This window comes from Carica papaya, chromosome 3 (assembly GCF_054855325.1).
Source record: "Carica papaya isolate Zhongbai chromosome 3, ASM5485532v1, whole genome shotgun sequence".
Taxonomy (NCBI): Eukaryota; Viridiplantae; Streptophyta; class Magnoliopsida; order Brassicales; family Caricaceae; genus Carica; species Carica papaya.
In genome coordinates this window covers 7,011,733-7,029,460 of record NC_142311.1, presented here as the reverse complement: position 1 = coordinate 7,029,460, position 17,728 = coordinate 7,011,733, and the positions used below count along the sequence as shown (strand labels likewise).

The following is a 17,728-nucleotide window of genomic DNA, read 5'->3' as shown; positions in this document are numbered from 1 at the left end:
TGATGACAAACGTGAAATTTAAACAGACTCAAGAAGACCACGCTCTATTTATCAAGCACTCAGATATAGGTGGAGATACAGTTCTCCTAGTACACGTTAAAACAGCAACTGATTGGAGCTGCTTTATTGAAGAAAAAAACCAGGGCAAATATGCATTGGTTGGCTGTGCGACAACTGATTTGCGGCAGCAAGAACCAACGGCTAGAGGTATTGCTTGCGGCTAAACAGAGGCTTGAAACAGAGGAATTGTAGCTGAAACGGAGCAAAACAGGTCGCTGAAAGTAGAGCATAATAGATCTCTGAAAACAAAGTAGATCTGCACGAAAGCAAAGCAGATCTTTGCGAAAACGGAGCATGACAAAATGCCAAAATGGAGCGGATATGTGTGCAAAAACATAGTAGAGCAGAACGCGGAAAGAATGCAGACCTCGCAAAACAAAGCACAAAACAGAGCACTTGCAGCTGGAGCAGAGAACATGGAAACAGAGCAAAACGGAGCAAAACAGACGCGAAAAGGAGCACTAGCTGGGGAAAAAAAACAGAGGTGAAATAGAGTTTGCTAAAACAAGGCAATGCGGCCGGCTGCTGTTTTGGCCAAAATAGGGGCGTTTTCCAGCTGTGAAGGCCTGCTTGTATTTTATGTAGGCTGGTTATGAAGGATGGATGTGGATTTAGGATTTTCTTTTTGTCTTTCAGCAATGAAGTCCGATTTAGAGTTTCTAGAAAGTAGGGTTCTTTTAATCTACATCTCTGATCCCATGTTAAGAATAGTGTTTCAATTTATGTATATTCTATTGAATATTACAACACTATATATACAGATTTTCCAGTATAGAAAAAGAAAATAAACAATTAATTTATAAATAGTGAAATATATCCTTTAAACTAATTTACTTCATCTCTACCATTCTGATTTACTTTCTCTTTAACATGCTGATTTTCTTTTTCTTTAACACCTTGATTTAGTTCTTCTTTAAAACTAAGAAATGTTGAATTAATGAGATTAAAATGTTGCTATAAGATAGTAATACTAATACAAATAAGATAAGAAATACTACTTCTAATAAGATACGAACTTCTAATACTAATAAGATCATGGTGGGGAGCTTTTTGTGCTCCGATATTAGGGGTAAGGTGCGAGAAAAGAAGCCAAACCGTTCTGAGGAGCAATTTTCACGCTTATGGACCATTTGGCTATCTAGGAACAACCAGATTTTCAACTCTTGCCTCACTTCTTCCACTGAATTGTGGAAAAGATATTGCTTTTGCTACATTATGGACTAAGTCTCCTGACTTATACCCAAACACATGCATTTCCGATCTTCATCGGATCTGGAATGCATTTATTTCAAGCATGAAGGATGTTTTCAGTTTGATCTCAAGTCATCTTTGCTTTGTCTCTTTGAGAATGGCTTATCCTCAAGGAATGTAATTCATTGTCTCTCTTTCTAATTATTTCAACAAAAAAAAAGTTATATCTCTCTTTCTAATAAAGCTTCTTTTTTCTAGTACAAAAAATACTAATAACATTATAAATAATATTCCAAATAAAAATATGAAAAGAAAACATAAAACATAACCTAAATAATATAATTCTTAAATAGTAAATTACTACTATGCCTGTGAACTGTCGCTAGTTTAAGGGCCATGACATGGTGATAACAGCTTTCAACCAAGCTCACTCTTAAAGATCACAACCTACAATAGATTCTAATAAGTATTAAAAGATCACAACCTATGATAGATTCTGGTAAGTATTATACATTAGAAGGATAAATGGGAAGCTAATTCAGTGGAAAGGCATTTATCTCTGCAATTAACCACTCCCATATTTAAATATTACAGCAGAGTATAAAATAAATTCTCATTGATGGGAGCTAAATTAACATACGAGGAACAAAAAACAAAATTTTTTCTTAAAAAAAATAACAAATGATATAAACAGAAAATTACTTATTTAAAAGAAAAAAACCCTTATTGCTGACCTTCTCTTCTGGTGGACCAGTGTGCCTTGATTTCTGACTCCATAAGTCTTGATTGCGTTTCAAATCACTGTTTCCACTGTCTAAATCTTTTGCATATTGAGGTCTTCCATTGCCCCATCTTTGTCCTTGATTCTTCCTCATAAAATTTGAATCAGAAAGTTTCTCATGTTGAGCAGCAGCAGAATGTCGTCTCAATGCAGACAAAACCTCATCTGATGTGCTTCTGATTTCAGATCCAAAGACACAAGAATCCCATTGTTTCAACCATAACAGAACCTGCAGTATAAAAATTATCAAAAATTAGGAAACTGGAACGAAAAGGCCAAAGAAATAGAATCCTCAAATAACAAAATCCTTCTCAGAATATTCACTATGCATAATCCTTGGAAATAGATCCGACACACCTGACGATTTGTCTGTTCATCACTGAGAAGCTCCGTAAAGGAGTGTGGTGCATATTTATCCACCCAAAGTTGTTCATGAACCACAGGAGTTTCCGGAAGAATGCTTTCACTCCGACCTCCACAACTAGCCTGCAAGGCCTTCAGGACCACAAGAATTAACTTTAAGAAAAAGTTGTAACTCATAGGATGGGTTTAACAAAAATTTCACAACATAACATGACTTTCGATTTCAAACTTGAATCCAGCAATGATCAAGTGTTAATTGATACTTTCATTATGAAAATGTGGTGGTTTGTGAAGCTGCCTAAAGAGCATTTCGGCAGATCTCTTTGTACTTCATAAAGTTCAAACATATATGTCATGATTCCTTGCTTTGACAAAGTACAAATATCTAAATTTAATATTTTTATTTTCTTTTCCAGACCTAGGGAATTTCTTGTTTACTCCTACCAACAATCTCCATCAGTATAAGCAAAAAGAGTCCAATAAACTAGGTTGCTCCTATCAAATAAACATGACCTTTTAAAGATGGCTTCAATTTTAAATTGCACTGATAAAATAGCACTTAATTCCGCAAAAACACGTGATTACTCCTCAAGGAGCGTGATAAAACCAAATGTGGTCTTCAACCAAAAAATGCTTGATAGTACTCTGCTCTGACATGCCATCAAGAAGTAGCAGCACAAAACCCCAACCAGGATCTTCTTGACCCAATCAGATTCAAAAAGTCACAATCAGGACTTTCTTGTGGGAGGAAGTCCATTACAATATTTTTAGGTCCAACTGTGTTCTATTAGGAAGAAAGAATTGTTGGGATTTGAGAATCATTTTCTTTCTAAATAAAATTGAGGTTTTACTAGTTTTTAATTGAGTGGATTTGGTAAGAAATAAAAAAGATGACAGAAAAGAAATATTTAAGGACATGAAACAGAAAAATAATACAACGAGGATAAGATATCCTCCTAGAGCCTTCTAATAGAAGAACTCCAAAGCATAGTTTTTTTTTTTCAATACAATATGCGTTATTAACAGATAAAGGAAAGAAGAATACAGTCAAGGAGTATAAGACATCCTCTGTGAGCAAGAAAAGTAAAAGAAAAGCAAACATAACAAAAAATTCTCCTAGAAACAAAAACTTCCCAATTCAATGGACATCAGAGATGTTAATAATAGAATAACACTGATGATCTTAACCTGCAATGTAGCCAAAAAAGTGACTCTTTCTCATAGCTCTTGGAAAGGGTGGTCTGGTCGTTAAAGATCCAACAATACCTTGCAAGCCAAATGCTCCAAAGGCCAACAAAGAGTGCACCTTTTCAAAAAACATTTCATGAACACCTCCACTATCAAGGGGCTCACCCAACTTAAACCAAAAGTGATCACCAAGATGCATAGCAGTGTAAGAACATAGGTGAATGCGTCTCTCCTCCGGCAAGACCCATAACACATATATCTGGAGACAATGCATGATTAGTCGGCAAACTTGAAGCATCTCATTGGTGTCTAGCCTTTAAAGCATGGTGATCCAAGTGAACACCTTGACTTTGGAAGGAACAGAAGATTTCCAGAACTTATTGGCCTTATATATTATGTTATCATTAGCTTCGGAATTGAGATGTCTAAAAAAGGATTTGCAAGTAAATGCTCATAAAGGTCCCAAGGTCCATATCCTTTTGTCTAATCAACTGTTAAGTTGAATAGGTTCCAAGAGATTTAGAAGGCTTACTATTTCAGAAGCCTCCATATCATAAAGGATACAACTAAAGAAGAAGTTTCAGGTAATATCGCATTCATTATTCAAAATGAATTCTGAGACAGGGTTAATAAATTTATGAGATAGATTGAATTTGCAAGGGAACTGTGGCTAACAGTTAACTTCCCACCCAAGTATCTTCCTAAAAGTTGGCTTTGCAACCATCTCCCAAACGAATACGAGTGAAGGAGGTGAAGGAAGAGTAAGCTTGGGAAATGGCTTCCCGAGGACTTCAATGATGGGTGGTTGTAGGAGTAATGGCATCCCACCGATTCCTTCTGCTCCTATAGATGCTTTTGATTACCTTGTGCCACATGGAGTTTGGTTCCTAAGGGAAATACAAGTCACTTGGCCAACAATGGTATATTCTTGGACCTGAGAATTCCTAGACCTAATCCACCTGAGGTTCTAAGTAAGCAACATGTATCCCAATTCACCAAGTAACCCCTATTGTCCTCCCCAGCCCTGTCCAAAAAAAATTTCTCATGCGACTTTCTAGTTTCTCAACCACTCCAACTGGAATTCTAAAAAGGGACAAAAAGTACATGGTACACTAGTGAGAGGCAAGACTCAATCAAGGTGAAAGCTCTCCTTCCAACTCTCTAGGCACATAGCCACTTTCCTACCAACTCTTTAGACACATAGCCACTTTTCTACCAACTCTCTCTCAAAAATCCTGATTATTAAGATTGCCCCCGAGAGGGACCCCAAGGTAGTTCATGGGTCAATCTAATATGGTATATCTGATTGATTTCACTAAGTAGTTTAGATCCTCCCTCTCTACATTCACCAGCTAAGCTGTTTTTAATCAAATTGATCTTAAGACCATAAATATGTTTAAAGGCTTGCGGGATAATAAAAGTGTTTCCAGTTGATCTATTATCATGTTGTAAAAGCATGATTTTATCATCTGCAAACTAAAAATGAGACACCTCAATCTTATATGTTCCTAACTTTAAGCCTCTCAATATATTCCTCTTCGTTGCCCTAATTAACATTCGACTCAATACATCCACTAACATATGGAAAAGGAAATGAGATAATAGGTCACCTTGCCTTAAGCACCTCGAGGCTTGAAACCATTGATGAGGTTTTCCATTGACCATAATTACAAAAGACAATGACTGCAAACATCCACCTATCCACTTAAATCATCTTATCCAAAAGCTCTTCACCTCTGTCACTTTATCAAAGAATCCCCAATTCACCCTCTCATGTGTCTTCTTGACGTCTAAATTAAGCACCGAGCCTTTTCTATAAGTCCTTTAATATACTCAACTACCTTATTCGCTATCAAAGATACATCAAGGATTTGTCAGCCTTCAATAAAAGCACTCTAATTTAGCAAGATAGTGTTTTTTAACCTTAAGTCTTGTAGACAAGACCCTTCATGATGATCTTATAAACACTAGTCACTAAGCTTATAGTGCAGTAATCTGAAACCTTCATTGACTACTCCTTGGGGACTAAAGTGATAAACATGGAGTTCATGCTCTTGCATATAGATCCATCCAAATAAAATTCCTCAAATACCTTCTTCAAATCCTACTTACTAGTCTCCTTATAAAGGACCGAAATCTTAACAAAAGAAATATATATTAAAATAGCATAAACAAATAATAATTAGAGTTTACATTCTTTACACATTAAATTAGAATGTTCAATCAATAGAGATATGGGTATGTCCCTTTTACATTGGTTTATAAAGAAAGACAAATGATAATCAAAACAAATAAATAGATATCCTAGAGGGTTAATCTCTACTAGTACTTGAATGGAAGTCCGGGAGGTGATCTACTGACAACCATCTTACTGATCGAGATCTGAATCTTAATTTTCTTAATTCAAAATGATTAATAAAATAGTGAGTTATACTACTCCAATAAAAATATCACTTATACGAAAAACTGAAGGTTGGTAAAAATCACAAAACAACTAATGGAGTCCTTCATTTAGATAAATACATTTAATTTTAAAATATTTTATTCCATACTTACCGTTACGGGTTTTTCAAAAGTCAACCTACGAAAACAAATAACCAAATGACATTTTAATTTCATGTATAAAATCAATAATTCTTCCTTTCTAACCTACTTACTGAGACCCCTGAGAGTTCATAGGGATATCCTTCTACTCATTAACTCAATATTTCGATTTGACAATTAACCCGACCGTCCCCATACCCCGTCCGATAATGGGCGCCAACATGTCATCCCCTTGATACCCCATCCAGTATGAAGTGAACCATCTTTCCCAAACCCTTCCGGTAAGGAACTTCTCAGCCCCGTCCGACTAATATAATGCCCACAGTAGGGTTCTTTATGTACCGAGTTCGTCCACCTTTTTCCCAGAGCACCCAGTAAGCTTTCATATACATAAATTTTTATCGTCCAAACAACCATCAATCGTATATCACACATTCACAGATCAATTTAAATGACATCTAAACAAATGATACAATTTACATAACCGAATAACCAAGTAATCAGATAACCAAATAATCAGTGCAGGAGAACCCAAGTAAATCAAATAATTGAGAACACAATTTAAACTAAGAATTTAATGCACACAATGCAATAATAAACATTTTAAACAACATAGGAGAAATGAACAATAAACCAAGGCAATTGTACATTGACCGGTTCCGCCTCCATTAGTGATCTGTAATTATTGTTAGGGTTTTTCTATTTTTCACAAAATACGTGATTATTGATTTTTAAGCCTCTACTTATCGTAACAAATAATAGGATGATAAATTCTTATCCGAATCAATATTCAAAACGCCGTGCTACCTCCTACGCCTCCTGACAGTTCCAGAGTTTCCAGAATTTTTCCTGCAAAAATTAAAATACCCGTCACGTACCCAGAAATACCCCAAAAGACCAAAATCGGTATTGAAAACCCTCTTTGACCAATTTTAGGGTTCTGGCACAACGCCGCCCCTTGACCTGATCAGTTTTTGCCGATTTTTGGCCAGTCTTTACTGGTTTTACACGTACCCCTACGAAGAAACACATTATGAAGTCTTGGTTGGCCAAAAAAATCAAAAATTCAAACCTTTAGGCGGGAAGGGTCTCCGAGTGTGGCGACTCTGCCGGTTCTCCTTCACGGCTGGAGTTTCTCATTTGGCTAACCTGCACAGAAAGGAATGGTGAACACAATGGTAAAAAAATCGTGTAAAACGAAAAACGGGAAGGGGCTCATCGGAGAGATTTTAAGGTTTTGACAGTGCAGCTCCACTGGGCTTTACCTGCGGTTTCCGGTTCACCTACCGTTCCTTTTACTCCGATATACCCACAGGGAGATTCGAAATTGAATTCCGAGCGGGAAGGAGAAAATTTTACCTTTCTTGGCAGTCAGTGGTCGGCAATGGCTCCGGTGCAGCGACAACCGGGGGTCGATCTCCTTCTCCGGCATCTGATTCTTCTTCTCGGGCGAAGGCAGGTGCGGCTAGGGTTAGGGTTCCCTGAGACGCGATGTTTAAATACTCATCTCGTGTCGATCTGGACCGTCTGTCTACATCGACGTGGAGTGAGGAGAGCTGTCTAATCGTTGCTTGTTTAGCCTGATTGCGTAGACAAATCTAAACCGTTCATCGCGATTGATCTCATCCGTCCGATCGCATCTAAAAAGAGAATACATCTGAGTTATCCGTGTGCGCCGAACGTGATCAAAACCGTCAAATCGCCAGACATGCAGATCGCCCGCGTGGCGCCAATGTCAGCGTGTTTTGCCACGCAACGTGCTTTGGTTCACCGTGATTGTTGACTGAACCATCCCACGTGGTCGAATTTCTCATTTTTGCGATTTTACCCCATGTTTTTAAGTTTTCTTTCAAAAACACCCCCTTTATTCAAAATTTCACCCATTTTCTCCAAAATTATTTTCAATTTCATCCCCATTTTATTTTTTCTCAATAATTAAAATTAAATTAAATTAATTATTCGCATAATTTTTATAAATAAAAAAGATTATTTCTGACCGATTTTTGGGCCCAAATATTACAACTCCTAACATTATTTAAAAAATTCTATTGTGAATCCATCAGTTCCAAGGGATTTGTCACTCCCTAATTCCCAAATAGCTTTCTTAATCTCCTCTTCGAATGGTCTTTCTAAAAATATTGCTCTTCTCTTTGGATGGCGTAGCAGTCAATACCTTCTAAAAAAGGTCCATTGGCCTCTTACTCTACATATAATTTACTATAGAAATTAGTGATCACTCGATCTATAGCCTCCGTAACTCCATTATCTAATTCAATCTCCTTAATTATGCTTCTCCGTCTCCGCCTATTTACGACCTTATGAAACACTCAGGTATTCGTTTCCCCTTCTTTTACTCATTTAATCTTTGTTTTTTGTCTCCAACACCTCTCTTAATTTATTAATACCTCTTTAAGTGCATTTTTCAAATCTATTAAGCGATCTTTCTCAGTGTCAGACATCGAGGTTTCTTCCTCAAGCCTTTAAAATTTCTTTATTTCCTCCAAGATTTCATTTTTCCTAATTCTCACAGTCCCAAACACCTTTCTCTTTCAAGTTTTTAGTTTCTCCTTCACGTGTTGCAGATTTTTCATGAACTTATATCCTTCCCATCCTTTGTCCTCATACTTCTGCAATATATTTTCCACCATAGACTTAAAGGTAAGATCCTGCAACCATATGCTTTCAAACCAAAAGGAGTTGGCCCGCATCTATCATGCTAGGATTCAGGTATGAAGGGAAAGTGATCTAAGATAGGACGTGGAAGTAACCCCTATGTCAAATTAGGGAAATTGTTCTTCCAACATGTAGTGATTAGATAGCGATTTCAATAGGAGGGAATTGTTCCTTGTCGATTCACTGACGAAATGAATTGACTATTAAACAAAGGAAGATCCCTAAGTTGGCACTCCTCAATAAAGGCATTAAACATATGCATGGTCTTTGCAGTTCTTGTACCCCCCAATATTTTCTGTGGGGATCTACAAGTATAAGATCTCCTCCCAAGCACCACCATTGCCCACACAGGCCATAAAGTGAATACAACTCCTCCCAAAACTCCGCTCAGGTTCTATACCTAGTAGGTTCATAAACGTTTATAAACCAATACTTCCCTTTCCTTTTCACCTTTAATAAGACTGTCAATATAAATTCTCTATCAAGGATTTCAACCTTTTTGCAAATCGAGTATCCTAAATGATGAGGGTTCCCCCTCACGCCCCAACAAAAGGCAGGGCACCTCACTCCTTAAATCTACTCTCCCATAACTCCAAATCAATATGGTGTCTATATTTTCCTTTTTGGTTTCTTAAATCATTACTACACCCGGGCTAGTTATTTCCAGAATCTCCTTGATATGTTTCCTTTTTTAAAACACTCTCCATCCCATTGATGTTCCAACTCACCAACTTTATTGTTCTCCAAGAGATTACCCTATCCTCGCGTACCTCAAATATCTTCCCCTTATAAATTAGCCTTTCTCCATTTTATGTTCCTTCTACTGTATGTCCAAGGTGTCACTAATCAATCTAGTCATCTTCCCATTATTTCCCACCAAGCTCATATTCAGCTTGGTCATCAAGTCACTAAGATCTCCTTAATCTTAGTTTATCAAAATTGGTTATATAGAAATTTCACTTCTATTTATAACCTTCCTCTTGTGTGGCTCGAGTGGGTCAATACCATCTACTTTGCTTGCAGGAATATGTAAGATGTCATCGCCTCTCGAAACCCTATTAATCTTGGTTCCTGCAATAGCCAAAGAGAGATCATTACGTGCAAAAGGACGGGCTGCTAGGTTACCATGACGCTTCTCTTTTCTTCCCTTGATATTCTGATAATTCTCCACTTCCTTCTCCAAGTAGTGCAGTTCAACCAAACCGCCACCATTCATTGGTTTAACACCTTCTAAATTCCCCAGTTCTTTCTCCCTTCATTTACTCGTCTCCATTTTCTTGAGTTCCTCAAACACTAACTACAAACCTTCCCACATTTCGTGGATATTTTCTTGTGTCTTTGTTTCTTTTTCTATCTCCACAATTTCCTCACCTATTGGTGAAAAAGAATCAACTAAAGAGGCACCCTGAAGTTCGATCTTCGCAAGATTTTGAGAAGGTGTCAAACGGGTTCCTCCCTTCCTTTGATCTGGCATAGAGTTTGTAATATCATTTCTTTCCCTCACCTCTGAATCTTTTGGCCTACTCCAACCTCTTGTTCTGTCATTCGCCTCTAACTCCATGTCTCCTCCAAAATCGACATTGAATGTATGAGAAAGGGGAGCAACAATGATTGATTTCAGCTTCTGTGTTAATCTTTGCTGTTCACCAATGAGATTGGGAAGCATCGATCGCATAGAAATATGGGTTGCGTCTACATGTCTTGGGCTTCCAAATCTTCCTCACCATTCGGTCTGGCCTTTTCCTCTTAGGTCCCAGGTTCAACCATTTCAAGCTATTGAAATGTTGTGATGGTGGCCCATTTTCGTGCAATAACTCGGCGTTGTATTCAGCCCTCCCTCTCACACATCTTTACAGGAGTTTTTCCCACTTTTCTCCCAAAATTTCAAGTTAATCTGGTTGACTTTTCTATTCCCTACCAAGTCAGTTGTTATCACTAACAAGAAACAGATAAATTACTCAGTTCCTCTGTGATCTCCTCCTCCCACCATGTCCGATAATTTTGTAATGGATATTGATTGTGCAACAGGATTCTCGTGTTTTTGAAAAGTGAAATAAGGTCCATCCTCCATCATCAATGTGCCAACGCCAACTTCAGCCCTCTCTCACACACCAAAATCAATGTATCAATTCTTATGTAACACAGAAGCAGAAATATTAGTAAATTTTTTGTGGGCCTTAACCTAAAAGAAGGCCAGAAATGTAATCTGCTCTCACAAAACTTGAGTCAAAAAAAACAATCATCTATCTCTATGGTGATTAAAAATGTGATAGTTTAATGCAAGTAAAATGAATTTCAGCAGCAACTAGCGCTTAAAGAACTAATGATTCTAACAGCAATATTTTAAATTCAAAATTCTACTTTAGTTTTCTGGAAGTAAAAGAGTAAAAAAATGTATTAAAGAATCAATGGTACCAAGGGGGTGCTGTCCATGTACAAATATCTATAAGTTTGTCAAAATATCAATTATGTCCTAATCCTCCATTCTAATGATATCACGACCCAGGAAAAGGGATCCAAATTAATGAAACCAGCCATCTCTTAATTACAAATCTCCCTTTCCACCCCATCAAAGGTCCTCCTGTTTCTCTCTTTCTAAATAACCCAAAAATGATCAAAGGAATTAGATTAGCATATTTTTTCCATTTACATAATCTCTCCCAAGCCTATAATTCATCCCTAACTGTCCCAGCAATTACCTAATTAATCCCGAGCAAACCATACACTATGGACCACAAACTATAGGCAATCGAACACACAAGCAACAAGTGGTTACAAGATCCCACATCATTTTTGCACAAGTAACATCTGTTGACCCAATTAGTTACTATAAATGATATCGATAACATGGCACAAAAGCTCTTAGTTGACAGAAAACTAAGGCCAATTATGGAGATGCAAATTTGGAAGAGATTCCTGAGCTTTTCAAGAGAAAAAGGAACAGGGTAAGAAAGAGTGGAAGCATTCAATTGTACAACTGTGAGTTTCCTACTTCTATATCTAATCTATTAAAGGTTTATTCTGTTCTTATATCTTGAGCTGTAAAACTTTTAATGTTTTCACAGGACTAAACTTAATAGGGATTAATTCTAAGGATTTTAAGTTTAGAAAAAAAGGGTTGCACTTAAACCAATGGAGAAAGCAAAGGGATAACAGAAATAAGTTTTTTCTTCTTTTATCACCCTAAATTTGCCAACCCAATATCTCATCTAGGAGCCACTAATCATCCAACTCATTCATTCAACTCAGGAACTCAAGATCGACAAGAAGAGAAAGGGCACCAGAAAAAGAAGGTACTCCCTAGCTTTTTACATATAGCAGAATCTTTCCCCTCCCCATCAAATCACCAATGGTAAGGACCCTACCCCTCTTACTTCCCAAGCAAAGAGAGCTATTTTGGGGCACATTCAACTTGAAATATGGGTCTAGCACATTCTAATACATCCTCAGGTGCAGTTATATGGATCCAACACAACCCTAGTTAAGTTTACAATTCCTATGCCTACCAAGAAGCCATCTAAGGCTCTTCTACTGTATACGCATGCAGATAAAAAACCTTTTTTTTTTTTAAGAGATTTTTATATATTTGGGGCTTGAGTGGTTACGACATCTCCAGCTTTTCATATGAAATTTCTTCAGTATGCATGCCTATTGAAATGGACTTCAAAGACAATTTTGTTTGATTGTCTTCAATTTGACATTCTAAGGATTGATAGCTAAAAGACTTATGTACTAAGTCAAAAAAGAGCCTCTCTTTCTGTATATTCGGACTGCAAGTTCATATGCAGGTCAGAGTATAGAGACAAGAAAATAATGCTTCAATACTTCGGAGAGATTTGAGTTTTTCTTTTTTGGTGGGAGGTGATGAACCATTTTGAAGCAAGTTGGAGACTGTTACTGATTATTGATTCTGATTATTGATTCACTGAAATCACTTCATTCACTTTTAAGTTGTAATTACAACTTCTGGACACTTGACCTTCAGTTGGTACCAAGTATTCCTTTTAAATTTCTATTACACCATGGCATAGCAAGAGAGAGACAGAAAGAAAAAGAATCAGTATCAACGTGCAGTTATAAAGATCTTACAGAGCATCCATCAGAAAGGTATTAATAGAATAAAGATAATTTATCTTAAGGCCTTCTATCACCAACAATTAGTAACTTGAGGATTATGGTTTTCAAAAGTGCAACAATGTTTTGGTTGTTGAATTGACCATAAATGTACATCACTAATGCGTACCTTGGCGAAAGCCTCTTGCTCTGCTTTCTGCAGCAGACTATTGATGGGTTCCAAAATAAGACCTACAAAGTGGATAAGCAACTGAAGTATGAAATGCTTCGAAAATCACATTGCTTCAATAAACAGTATTTCAACCAGAAACAGAATTTGAAACTTCTCCAGCTTCAAAGGAATTTAACCCCTCAAAAATCAGATGTTATTGGTGCAAAACCTGCCGCATTTTTGTTCTTTCACTTACCCTTTTGGACCAAAGGATCAAAAACATCATACTTACTAGGTTCATCACAGTACTAAAGCATTTCATAACCAAAAAATAGTGAGAATGTCCACCAAAATCTCTAAATCTCAGTTTATCTAAGCCCTTACTAAAAACTTTCACAGGTAAAATTACGATTCTCATATTCTTAACTTGGTAAGTTATACTTCCCCGAAAACAATTGTAAATTGGAAAGAAAGGAATAGATGATGAACAACCATGATATCATTCTAAGAGCCGTTTTATAAATATTAATAAATCTGCATAAAACTAACCAAATGTGATATTCAATCAAAATGCAACATGGTTTTACTCTTTCATAGGCACAGTACGTAGAGGCATCAAAGGCCTTGAGGTGAAAACCACAATGAAAAATATGGCCTGGAATAAATTGCATAAAATAGACTTAAAAGGAATAGCCCTAAACTGGCAAAAGTAAAATTCTCATCGCACGAAAATATTGAGAACAAGTTGACACTCTCGTCAACTTGAAGCTCTCTCTACACTCCAAAATAACCATTTACTTTTTCTAGTTTAGGGGAATACAATACTGTCACTAGCGTTCAGCAAGCTAAAGACAATATATTAACCATTTTCTTCCTTCAATAACTGGGTTAAACAAGGACTCTCTTCCCTAGCACCTCCATCCCTTAGTCATACAACAGATTCAGATAACCACTCTTGTCCTGTGAACTTGAGCCATTTTGTTTCATCGAAACATAAAGAAGACAGATTTATGCAGCACAATGGAGAGAGAATGTTACGGTTAAAAATATTCCTGTAAATGTAACACTCAAATGCCTGTATTGATTCCGGAGTCTAACTTTTAGAAGGGAACCATGAATACCAACATAATCATTAGTGCCTGCATTAATCAGAGAATTCTTTTCCTGATTACTTAACAGCATGTTAGCTCGTGCATTAGTTACATACACACCCATGCTATATATATTTTTAAGAAAACAAATGCTATAGTTAAGATCTAAAAAACATATGCAATTTAGTCCCAGAATTCTTTTAACTAAACAAATATCCCAACCGATTGATATACATTGCACTAAAATTCCTTTGCAATTTCCACCATATGCAATTCCCCGCAAACCAAACAGATCAAAATATCGGATAGGAAACAAGAAAATATGGCATTTTTCCTACCATTAGACTGTGCTCTGAGATTTAGTTTCTTTATTCTCTCCTCTCCCTCCAAACGACAGATCCTCGCGTAGACTCTGTCGCCGCCATTTGGTGCAGTGATGGGTATACATTCCCCGTCAATCTCGGAAGCATACCTCGATATTATCTTCTCATTTGGAATTTCCAGTTCTACCACCTCCACCCCAGGGTTACTCTCCTGCTGCGGCGAGCGCCTTAGCCAATCTTCTTCTTCCTCTTCCAAGTGCAGCCGCAAACAATCAGCTTTGTTTCTCTTCTCGTCAGATGGGAACTCACTATTGTCCTGACTAAGTAAATCGAGGGCGTAGGGTCTAGACCGCTTGTTTCCATTAATCTGCCGCTCAATGGAGGACCGCGATGATTTTAGCGGCGACGATGATGTTGATAAGTTGGGCTGGGGGTCCTCGTAAAAACGATCGTCGTCTTCGGGAGGCTGGAGGTCGAGATAGTCTTCTTGTATGTGAGAATTGGCTTCGAGTAATTCAAGCTCTTCAGGAAGAGGAATATACATATCCATGTCATCCATTGAAGCTTCCGAAAGATCTACGTCACACTAAGTGACCGATTTTCTCACCGGGTAAGGACAATAATAAAAGCCTGCGCAGTACCTTCTGCTTTTAGTTAAATAAATGATAATGATGCCAATCTCTTTACCGCTAGAACATAAGCCATGGACAAGAGCTCCCAACAATGGAGTTCAGATCGAGTCTGACCAATGGATTGTGCCTGTTGGCGGGAAAGAAAGGCGGCAGAGAAAAGAGCAATCTTATTGCCAATTTGCCCATTTTTGGAAGGTGTGGAGGCAGATGAAGGTGGGCTACAATGGCCTCCAGAAGTCCGGCCCGGTATGAATGTAGCCATGCATCAAGATCCATTATTGGTAATGCTGGTTATTTTTTAAAAATTTCTTGTTCATGAATAAGTAAAAACCTTTCTGGTATAATTAGTAAAAAAGCACATAAGAACATGAAGTTTATTTATAAATTAATGTTTCGTTTAATAATATAATATATAAATTATATTATAATGAGCAAATAAGTGATAATATGGAAAATGTTATTGTACTTTTGCATCTATATCAATTTGCATTTTTTTATGTTTAATTATATAAGTATGTATCTTAAAAAATTACAATATATTAAATTATCTATTATCTCATAGTATTTCTTCATTTTTGTTTAAATATTTAAAAAATAATTTGATAATATATATTTTTTCTTTTAAAAAATAAAATTTCATTATAATTAATTACAAAAAAAAAAATAACCAATAATAATTTAATCATAACATTTGGGTCAACCCTAAATCCACAACAAGATAAACAACCCCTATAAATTTATAACGTATGAGAATCATTCAATAAAATTAAATACCTTCAAAATATAGAAAAGTCAAATAAGTTATTCTATAGAATTTTTCAATCATAAAAGTTTTAAATAACGTATGTAAAGAATAAAGTCAATCATGATTTTAGTTTCATATATACGTACTTTATCTAAATAATAAAACAAACTACGCGTATTATAGTAAAAATTATTATTAAATCTCTAACTCCTCTATTTGTATTTATCTTTCTACCGAATATGTTAATATACAAATTTATTAAAATATTTTAATAGACGACTGGGTTCATATGTTATTAGCATGATTATTATTTATTTTAATTTTATATTAAATTGAATGTCACAATAAAAACTTCAATTTTAATTTTAAATTTTGTTATTCATCATAAATTTATATATTATAATATAGCATTAAACTCATGTCATTTAAAATATAAGTTAATATATTAGTTTGTCTCATGTTTATAATAATTTAAGATTTTCTATATAATTTATTTATAAATTTATAGTTACATCAATTTAAAATTTATGAAATTAAACTCATATAAAATAATACAAATAAATTAAATCAAATTGATTTTTATTATCCTTTAATAAAATTTATATTTTTATTATTAAATTATCATAAATTTATAAATGAATTTTACATGATTGCATTTAGGTAGACCAAATCATAAATCAATAAATACTTAAAACTCCTTTAGATTTGGAGAGTTATTTTGATGTCTAACCCATCACATGTATTAATGACATAATTATTTCATTACCCAATGGATTTATTGAAGTCTTTTATTTGATGGAATGCAATAATAAATTTACATAATTAATTTACAAAACATATATAATGGTCAATGGTCGGTCAACAATTTTGCTTTTTGCTTTTTTTTTTTTTACTATTTAATTATCGCTCGTTCTTAATAAAATTACAGCAAAAGAAAATTATTCATTTATGAGTATGATTAGTGGATAATCAGTCAAATCATAAAATAATAATTATATTATTTAAAGTACATTGTTAGTAAATTTTAATATTATAAACATAAAAATGATAGAATCTCATTATTTCCGTACACTAATTTTACTTTAACTATTTGTACACATAATATAATTTCATAATTTTTTTATAATTATATAAAAATATATAACAATAAAAAATTTTCAAATAAAAATATAAAAAATTTCTCATATATTAGTTTGTAGTGAATTACTATGTTCAATAAGGTGTGAAGAGAAAGATATGTAGTAAAAAATTTACGTAATCCATAATCATAGAAATTCTAGTTAATTAAAAATTAATTTATATAATAACATGATCATATTTATACTTAAAAATTATTTAGTAAATAATTTATAATTAAATAAAAAATAAATTCAAATTTCGTATTTAAAAAGTTTTAATAAATAGTTGTTATATATTATTCTACCAAACAAATAAATTGCTATTATCAATATTGTCAAATTAGTTTTATTTTAGCATATTTTAAAAAATTATTTATTATGCAATATTAACTAACTAAAAATTAAAATTTATTTTTATATTTAAAAAATTTAAACAAATAATAATTGTATATATAATTAAATTGAATATACAGATAATTGATATATATATAAGAGTTTTCTTGTTTTATTATTAAAAAATATATGGTGCATAATTTTTAATTAATTAAAAATTAAATTATATTTTAACGATAAAAGAATAATTATTATGTAATTACTATATCAAATATAAAAATATTTCAAAAAAGAAGAATCTACATCTTAATTTCTATTTTATTTTAAATATAAAATAGAATTTTCCATTTTTGGTAATTTTTTAAAATTTGTATGTTTATTTTTTATATTTACCCAACTAAATTAGTTATTTATTTATTTTTTTAGAAAATTTATTTATTATTGAACAAATATTTTAATTA

At 34.5% G+C, this 17,728-nt stretch overlaps 1 protein-coding gene and 1 long non-coding RNA gene across 5 annotated transcripts in view; both read right to left on the bottom strand.

The window, feature by feature from the left end:
* CTF18 (P-loop containing nucleoside triphosphate hydrolases superfamily protein) overlaps positions 1-15,257 on the bottom strand; it is a 52,590-nt gene extending 37,333 nt beyond the window's left edge. For 2 of the 4 annotated variants that reach the window (XR_015817682.1, XM_088215375.1), the window contains exons 1-4: positions 14,455-15,256; positions 13,044-13,105; positions 2,390-2,527; positions 1,986-2,261 (exon numbers count right to left, since the gene is read on the bottom strand). Coding sequence is in view for 3 of the 4 variants with exons in the window: in XM_088215375.1 (XP_088071501.1) it covers positions 1,986-2,261; positions 2,390-2,527; positions 13,044-13,105; positions 14,455-14,998 (1,020 nt within the window). In the remaining variant the exon portion in view is untranslated. Of the gene's footprint in view, positions 1-1,985; positions 2,262-2,389; positions 2,528-13,043; positions 13,106-14,454 lie in introns of all 4 variants that reach the window. The other 2 variants (XM_088215374.1, XM_088215373.1) reach the window with 2 other exon arrangements.
* On the bottom strand, positions 2,544-13,036 carry LOC148266644 (uncharacterized). Its single transcript, XR_015817684.1, has 3 exons — positions 7,487-13,036; positions 7,200-7,276; positions 2,544-6,976 (listed from the first exon to the last, which is right to left on the bottom strand). It is a non-coding gene; the product is annotated as an uncharacterized LOC148266644 (long non-coding RNA).
* Positions 15,258-17,728: the final 2,471 nt, after the last annotated feature.